Here is an 8773-nt window from a genome sequence, read left to right on the forward strand (position 1 = left end):
AGAGCTGTGTCCAGGGGCAGCTGCTGGCGGCGGCCCCCGCTTCCCTGCCCGCCCCCAGCCACCCTTCGCTGGCAGAAGGAACGCTCCCCGCTTCCCGGCTGTGCCCCAGGCACTGTGGGCGAGAGGGGCGAGCCCGTGGACGGGCCAGACCTGGCTGGGTTGCGCACCCCAACACGGCTTACTCTACTTGTAACAGACAATCCAAAACAGTAACGACTTCTCCAGCACAGAAGGCGTTTTGTATTTTTTTACACCTCACTTGAAATAAGTCTGGCCCTGGATGCTGGCTCCACATCATTAGGGAGCTGCCTCCCTCCTTACGTGTGGCAGCATGGCTGCCAGGGCTCCAGCTGTCACACCTAAAGCCTCGAAACTAGAGAGGGGGGAAAGGATGTACTCCCCTGCCTTGTAAGAACCCCGCTAGAAGCCTCACACGACACGCCCCCTTGCATTTCACGGGCCTGAACTTGGCCGCAAGGGGGGCTGGGAAACCCTGTAACTGGGAAGCGAGTGGTACCCCCTTGATAAGGACAGAGGCGGGAAGCGGATGTGCTCAGCCACCGGGCCCCCGCCTACCACACAGGAGCTGCAGGGTTCGAGGCCCGGGGCCGCCTGGCGAGGGCGAGCTGGGCCACGCAGGGTGCCGGCCGACGCGGAGAGCCGGTGCAGCAAGATGATGCAACAAGAGACGCAGAGGAGAGACAAAAAGATGCAGCAGAACAGTGAGCTGAGGGGGCGCGCGAGAGTGAGCGCCTCTCTCCCACTCCGGCAGGTCCCAGGATCGGTTCCCGGAGCCGCCTGAGGAGAACACAGCAGACACAGGAGAACACACAGCGAGTGGACAGAGAGCAGACAACGGGGGAACTAAAAGTGAATCTTACAAAAAAAGGGGGAGGGAAGAACAGAAGCCGGGAAGGCAGACGGTGGCTTCCCGACACAGCCTAGTTGAGCCGAGGACGGGCCTACATAAGACGCGTACGGAGAACGGGGGAGCAGGGCCCCACAGGGCCCCGGGGGGGGCGGCCGCAGCGGGACCGGCCGTGAACCCTGCTCCCCGGCAAGCCGCCCGGCGGCTCCCGCGCTGGCCTGCCCGCCCGCCTGGCTGCCCCTCCACACGCGGCCCGGGACCGCGCGGGCGTCGCTCCCGCAGCCGCAGGATGCCCCGTGCCCGCCCGCCCCGGCTCTCTCCACCGTCACCTCCGGGAGCCCGGGCCCCGCGGCACTCGGACTTCCCCGGGGCTCGGGTGGCACCTGACGGCGCAGTCGGCCGCGCCACTGGCCGGGAAGGGCCCTCGCGCAGTTCCAGGCACCCGGGGGCACGCGGGGGGAGGAGACGGGGCTTGAATCGTGCGTGGCCGACGCCGGTCACCTTATGTGCGGCGTCCCCTGTGCGGTGCCGTCACCCGGCCCCCGGTGCGGCGAGCTCGGCGGGTGCCGCCCGAGGCCGGGCCGGGATCTGAGGCCGAAATCGCCGGGAGAAGAAGTGCAGCCTGGAGCCCGGTCCCGTTTCCGTGTCAACGTTTCATTGTGCGCCGCCCCCCCCTGCCCCTCGTGTGCGGGCCGCGGCGTCCCCGCGCTCACGGCCGCCACTCCGTGTCCACCAGGCTCCAGAGGTAGTCGCTGATGAACTTCCGGGAGAGCTGCGCGCCGTCCAGGTGGATGGGCTGCGCGACGCGGGGGCCGTGGTGGACTGTGGCGCGCTGTAAGGAGAACCCGGGGGGCCGGCCCCGCGCCCCCGTGCAGCCCCCCATGCAGCCCCCGCGCCCCGCGCCCCCCGCGGCAAGGATACTGCCTTTGACGAGGCTGGGCGCGCAGTCGTAGTCCCACTCGATCTCGCTGACGCGGCGGTAGAGCTGGGCCACGTACCTGCGGGGGGACACGGTCACCGGCCTGGCCTCCCGCGCGGAGCGGCCTCGGGCACGCGCCCCCAGGGCACCTACACGGCCGCCGGGATGGTGACCGTCGTGTCTTCGTCCAGCGCCCTCTCCTGGCCCCGGAGCTCGGCCTCCAGCTCCTTCAGCTCCTCCAGCTCCCGGGAGAGCTCCGTGGGGCGCGGTCAAGGGCCACCGCGCAGAGGTGCCCGGCAGGGCCACCGCCCCCCCCCCCCCCCCCCGGAAAGGACATCGGAGGCTGCCCCCAGCCCGCGCCCGCCCCCCCCCCCAGGAAAGGACATCGGAGGCTGCCCCCAGCCCGCGCCCGCCCCCCAGGAAAGGACATCGGAGGCTGCCCCCAGCCCGCGCCCGCCCCCCAGGAAAGGACATCGGAGGCTGCCCCCAGCCAGGCCACCACCCCCCAGGAAAGGACATCGGAGGCTGCCCCCAGCCCGCGCCCGCCCCCCAGGAAAGGACATCGGAGGCTGCCCCCAGCCCGTGCCCGACCCCCAGGAAAGGACATCGGAGGCTGCCCCCAGCCAGGCCACCACCCCCCAGGAAAGGACATCGGAGGCTGCCCCCAGCCCGTGCCCGCCCCCCAGGAAAGGACATCGGAGGCTGCCCCCAGCCCGCGCCCGCCCCCCAGGAAAGGATATCGGAGGCTGCCCCCAGCCCGCGCCCGCCCCCCAGGAAAGGACATCGGAGGCTGCCCCCAGCCCGCGCCCGCCCCCCAGGAAAGGACATCGGAGGCTGCCCCCAGCCCGCGCCCCCCCAGGAAAGGACATCGGAGGCTGCCCCCAGCCCGCGCCCGCCCCCCCCCCCCCAGGAAAGGACATCGGAGGCTGCCCCCAGCCAGGCCACCGCCCCCCAGGAAAGGACATCGGAGGCTGCCCCCAGCCCGCGCCCGCCCCCCAGGAAAGGATATCGGAGGCTGCCCCCCAGCTGGGCGTCCTCGGCGCCCGCCGCCCGCAGCTCGGCCTCCAGCTGCCGCAGCTCCGCGCCGCCCTGGCGCGCCCGCTCCTTGGCGTCCAGCAGGCTCTGCGCCACCTCCTGCTCCGCGGCCAGGATCTCTGCGGGGACAGAGGGACGGCTGGGGCCCGCCCTGCACCCCCACCTGCCGACAGCTCCCCGCTCGGTCGGCGCCCCCCTGCCGGGAACAAAGGCAGACGCCCACCCCGCGGGCCCCCGGCGGCCCTGCACGCCCCGTCCTCAGCTCGGCCGCCCCCCCACGTCCACAGCCCGCCAGGCCCGCAGCGCCGCGCCCCCCCCACCTCAGGGGCGTCCCCCGCGCCCCGCTCTGGCCTGCCCCTGCGCCCATCCCTTCTCCCCCGTGTCCGCTGCCTTCCTCGAAGACCTCCCGGGGCTCCCCGGGGCCCCCAGGGCCAAGCCGGGCCCTGCAGCGTGTCCCCGCCGCCCCCAGCCCCTTCCCCGCTTCCCACCCCACCGTGTCCTAGAAGAACCCCTCAGCTTCTTGCAGGCCCGCCCCGTGTCCCTCCCCGGGCGAGGCGCCCGCCACCCTCTCCTGGGGCACGGCGAGCACGTCCCCAGCTCCTTCGCTGACGCACATGGCGCCTCGCAGCCACCATCTGTGTCCAGCGCCCGCCCGGAGCGAACACGGATTGAGCAAAACGCCCAGAAGGATCAGAAACATCTTAAAAAGGCACCGGTGTTCCTTCCGGGCAAGCTGGGAAACCTGTCCCCTCGAGAAAGCCCAGGTTATAACGCCTCCCCGGAGGCCCCAAAGGTTGTGTTTCTTTTTTTTTTAAAAGATCTATTTATCTCCCCTCCCCGCCTCGCTGATTTTTGTGTTCACTGCGTCTGTCTGCTCGTTGGTCTTCCTTCTAAGGAGGCGCCGGGAGCCAAACCCGGGACCTCAGAGGGGGCGCCTGATCCTTTGAGCCGCCTCCGCTCCCTGCAAAAAGTTTTCATTTCTCTTGAAATCGACATGCTATCTTTTAACTTCTGGTGGAAGTAAACGTACGTGGCTGTACACATTGCGGCACACGTGCCCACAGGGCCCCGCTCTCCACCTCCCTACAGCAGCCGTTTTCGACCCTTCGCTGTTTGCGCTGGCGCGGACCAGATCTGAGATCGCTTCTAAGTCACCTCCTTGTGAGGCTGCTTCACCGTCCGTCCCTTTCCGTCGGGGCCTGCTGACTTCCTGCTGTGACAGGAGCCGTCTGGGTCTCCAGACAGGCTTCCTGCCCCTTCTCCAACCTTCCTTCCCCTCCCGATGGGACAACCAGGTCCTCCTTGATTCTTCCGAGGTGGGGGCAGCGGTCCCTGGAGGCCTCTCTTCCCCATGGGTGTCCAGCAGGACGTGCCGTTAACTGAGTGTGTACTAAGCGCCGCGCGATGGCTGAGGAGCTGCCAGGCATTTTATGCTCACCGTGACCCTCTGGGGGAAGAGTCTAGCCCCTTCTCACATTCGAGAGGTGAGGGGCAGCCCAGAGGCGTGCGGGCACTTGTCCACAGGCACACAGCCCCAGAGCGTGGATGTGAGCCAATCCATGTGCCTCAAAGCCCTGGCACCCTCCCCGTCCCCAAACCAGGGCACCCTGCCGAAAACCCAGAGCGGCTGGACGGCAGGGGGAAGAGCCTGATGGGAGCGCCAGGCTGAGGATAACACCCCAGCTCCTCGAGGGGGGTCCCGAGGCCTGGCAGGCTGCAGGTCCCCTGCACCTGCGTCGCTTCTGCGAGGAAGCCTCCTCCCTCCAGCCGTCCCAGGGTAAGTCCTTCACGTCTCAGCTGCCTCCTGACAGGCCTCGGTAAAGAGGCACCGCATGCCCCTGGCGCGCTCCCGGCCGCACAAGCCCGACAAGCCGTCCCACCCGCAACGCGGCCAGAGGGGCCGGCCACAGGCCCATTTCACGGATGGGGAAAGTGAGGCTTGACAAGGAAAGCCACTCCGCAACGGGACCGCAGGGCGCCGGACGGAGCCGGAATCCAGACTGGGGGCTCTGGGAGAGCCCCTCGCTCCTGCAGGGGCCGCAGGATCCAACTCCAACTGCAGCGCGCGAGGGCGGTGGGTGTTCGGCCGCCTTCTCCTTACCTCGAGGCGCTGGGATGGTTTTTGGCAGCCTTCTCCTTACCTTGAAGAGCCGGGCATCCCCCGGCATCTGAGATTCCGTGGAAACGGCCCGATACGGAAACCACGAGGCACTTTACCCCCGTTACTTCGCCCTCGCCCCAACCCTCGCGTGCTCATCTCCTGCTTTGTTTCAGCATCGCCTTCCCAGAAGGGCCTCTGTGCCCCCCGAAACAGCACCATTCCTCGCACAACCTACTTCCCCCTCGCCCGCCGCCTCCTGAGACAGCCGCGTGCCTGGCTGATCCCGACTCCCCCGCGAGCGTGTCACCTCCCCCAGAGAAAAGGGAGATTGTTTTGTTCCCCGCTTCCCGCGGCTGGCATACAGCAGGTGCTCAATAAAACAGCCGGACTACCTAAGGGCGGCGGTGCGGCCCATTACAAGCGTTTTACAGCCCAGGACACGGAGGGGGGCGCAGAGAGCTCCCGTAACGCACCCCCAGCTCTCATTCTGAGATTCGAACCTGACGCTTTGGCTCCTGAACCCCGCTTCAAGCTGAGGCCCCCAGCTCCTGCTCGCCGGGCAGGCCCCGCGGGCTCCTACGTTAACCACTAAACCCTGGGAGGGGCTGGTGTGCCGAGGAGCCCGTGGCACGGACGGGGACACGGAGGCTCCCAGGGGGGGTGGCCACGCGCCCTCGCCGGTCCCTCCGCGGGCTGGAGCGGGGGATGGGGGGGGTCCCGGGTGCCCCCACCCCCACCCCGCCGCGGGGCCCCGGCCCTCACCCCGCAGCCGCTGCTCGGCGCCGTCCTGCGTCTCCAGCAGGCGCCCCAGCAGCTGCTCGTGGCGCCCCAGCAGCCGCCGCTGCTGCGCCTCGGCGCGGTTGGCGCCCAGCAGGCTCAGCAGCCCCTGGCTCAGCTCCTCCATGTCCCGGAAGGCCGCCATGCCCGCGCCGCCGCCGCCTCCCCGGCGCGCCCGCGCAAACTTAACCCGGCGCGGGGCCAGCCCCTTCCGGGAGAGGCCCCCGCCCCCATTGGGCGGCTCTGCCGTCAGTCAGCGGCGCGGGGCGGGGCCGGCCTGAGGCGCCGGCGCCGGCGTCTCCGTCAATCATCGGCGGCGGCCAATGGGCGCGGGGCGGGGGGGGGGACGCCTCCGGCTGTCGGCCTGATGCGCCTGCGCAGGCTGGAGAGCGCCTGAGCCAGCCCGGAGCTGTTTGTTTTCTGCATGGATTGAGCGCTTGCTGCATGCGGCGCGCGGTGCTAGGGACCGAGGACCGCTTCTCGGGGAGCTGACGTTCTCCAGTTCTCCAGTGTGGGATTCTTACAATAAACGTTACGAATAAGTGAATGCTCTAAGAGGCTGCACAGCCATATGGGCTCTGCCACAAGATGCATTGGGTTCCAATCTCAGCTTTGCCACTTGCTGGCTGTGTTGCCCTCGGCAAGTTGCTTCACCTCTCTGTGCCTACCCTTTATTCTGAGTCAAATGAAGGTCATACCTCATGGCTGGCATGAGGACGAGGTGAGCATGGCGCCTGGTATTCAGTAAGTGCCACATAAGTGTAGAATAATGCATATGGCACTCGCTAGCGGGTACAGTGCCTACCATGTGGCAAACAAAGCCCTGTATGCAGTTACAGCAGAGAAAAGACAAACTGCACCCCTGCGGCCAGCAGGTCTAGCCTGCTGTCATCGCGACCAGCAACTTCTACAGAAGAGAATTTTTTAAAAAGCCTGTCCCTGGCATCCAGAAAGGTAAGTATCGTTTTGGGAAACTCTGGACTCTACATTTGTGTATTGTATTTTCTTCTTTTTTTAAAAGATGTATTTTATTTATTCCCCACACATCGTTTTGCGCTCGCTGTCTGCTCTCCGTGTCCATTCGCCGAGCGCTGTGTCTGTCCGGCTTCTCTTTAGGAGGCACTGGGAACCGAACCTGGGACCTCCCACGTGGGAAAGAGGCGCTCAATCACCTGAGACACCTCTGCTCCCTGCATTGCATTTTTAAAAATGGCTACAGAAGTGTCTCCATGCTTGCCACACCCCATCAAGAGGCAGGCTCACTTCCCCTCCTCTTGAGTCTGAGAGGACCTGCCAATTGCCTCAAAAAAAAAAAAAATGCGTTGTGGCAGAAGGGACGCTGTCTGACCGGCTAAGTCATAAGCCAGGATACATCCTTCGCCCTTCCCTTCCTGGCTCGCTCTTTCTCTGGAACCCAGCCACGGCGTCGTGAAGGAAGCGCAGACCACATGGCGAGTTTCCCACGTAAGCCGATACGGCCCCAGACGAAGCCAGTGTCAACTGCCAGATGAGCCAGTGATCCTTCCAATGATTCCGGCCCCATCCTGGCCTTTGAGCCATCGCAGCTGACACCAAGAGGTGCCAGACTTGTGAGCGCGAGAAATGTCATTGTTTGAAGCCGGGAAAGTTGGGGGCAATTTGTTACGCGGCCATTAAAGCCCAGATCACTGGGTCATGATGCCAAATGTGCATCTTGCTGCAGGTCACGTAAAAAGCTTAGAGTCACCACCCTGGGGGCATCACTTTACTTACAGTGAATTGCAAGGAAACAAACGATCGAGATCATTTTAGACAGTCAGCCCTTCTGTGACAGCAGTAAAATGGTCATAAGATAGAGTCACTGGGGGGGGGGGAGGGTGTTGCTCAGTGGTTGAGTGCCTGCTTCCCATGTATGAGGTCCCTGGTTCAATCCCCTGTACCTCCAAAAAGAAAAAAAAGTCATTGGGATGGGGGGTAGGGGAGAGTAGCAACATCACTTTAGATCAGGTGGTCAGGGAAGACCTCTGAGCAGAGGACATAGGAACTGGGACCCGGGTGAGGAAAGGGTCCTGTGCTAAGCAGAGGTCATAGCAAGTGCAAAGGCCCTGCGGTAGAGACAACTGGAAGCACAGAACGGATTTAGGTTGGGGGAGTTGGAAGAACTCGCCGGCAGAGGCAGGGAGGGAAGGTTCCTGGCCAAGGTGGGGGAGAGCAGGGAAGGGGTGGTCTTGGAGACGAGGGGCTGTTTGGGGGAGGAATTCCCCATACCTGGAGAGCAGCCAAGTGGAGCCATCAAGACGGCCATCGCGTGGCTCAGAGGAGCCTGCAGAGACATTTGGGCTGGGGATAAAAGTCCCAGAGTTGCCGTGGCGCAGCCAGCTGAGACCACCCTGCGGGAAAGCGTGAAGAGGAGGGGGTCCCAAGGACGGGATGAGCCCTGAGACCCTCCAACGGGCAGATGTTGGAGAGAAGAAAAGGCAGCAGAACAGAAGAGGCACGGCCAGACCGAGGACGGAAGCCAGGATTTCAGGGAAACGCGATGGAGATTGACCCCTGACTCTGGGCCTCAAGCCACTTTCCTTCTCAGATCCGACTTCCATGAGCTGCCAAGACCCCTGGGCCACTTGTGTTTTGTCTTGTTTTTTAAAGACCTATTTCATTTGTTTATCCCCTCCCCGCCTTGCTGTTTGCAGCTGTTGTCTGCTCTGTGTCCATTCACTGTGTGCTCTCTGTGTCTGCTCGTCTTCTCTTTAGGAGGCACCGGGAACCGAACCCGGGACCTCCCATGTGGAAGAGAGGCGCTCGATCACCTGAGCTGCCTCTGCTCCCTGGTTTGTTGTATCTCTCTTTGTCTTTCCTCCTTGTGTCTCTTTTGTTGCGCCAGCTCGCCTTCTCCAGGAGGCACCGGGAACCGAACCCGGGACCTCCCACGTGGTAGGCGGGAGCCCAATCGCTTGAGCCACATCCACTTCCCCCACTTGTGTTTTTAATGTTTTTTTTCAGTGGTCACACAGACTTCCCCTGGGACTAATACATTTATCCTCTTCTGGGTCTCAGATCCCTTCGAGAAAAATCCCTTTCTTAAAAAACATAC

General features: G+C 64.6%; 1 protein-coding gene across 1 annotated transcript; it reads right to left on the reverse strand.

Moving 5' to 3' along the window:
- Positions 1-217: 217 nt before the first annotated feature.
- On the reverse strand, positions 218-5871 carry SPC24 (SPC24 component of NDC80 kinetochore complex). The gene is made up of 5 exons (XM_058290199.2): positions 5686-5871; positions 2797-2941; positions 1941-2045; positions 1790-1866; positions 218-1690 (listed from the first exon to the last, which is right to left on the reverse strand). The coding sequence occupies exons 1-5, from the start codon at positions 5843-5845 to the stop codon at positions 1578-1580; spliced, it is 600 nt and encodes a 199-aa protein (XP_058146182.1). The 5' UTR covers positions 5846-5871; the 3' UTR covers positions 218-1577.
- Positions 5872-8773: the final 2902 nt, after the last annotated feature.

The sequence above is a fragment of the Dasypus novemcinctus genome, chromosome 30 (assembly GCF_030445035.2).
Source record: "Dasypus novemcinctus isolate mDasNov1 chromosome 30, mDasNov1.1.hap2, whole genome shotgun sequence".
Classification (NCBI taxonomy): Eukaryota; Metazoa; Chordata; class Mammalia; order Cingulata; family Dasypodidae; genus Dasypus; species Dasypus novemcinctus.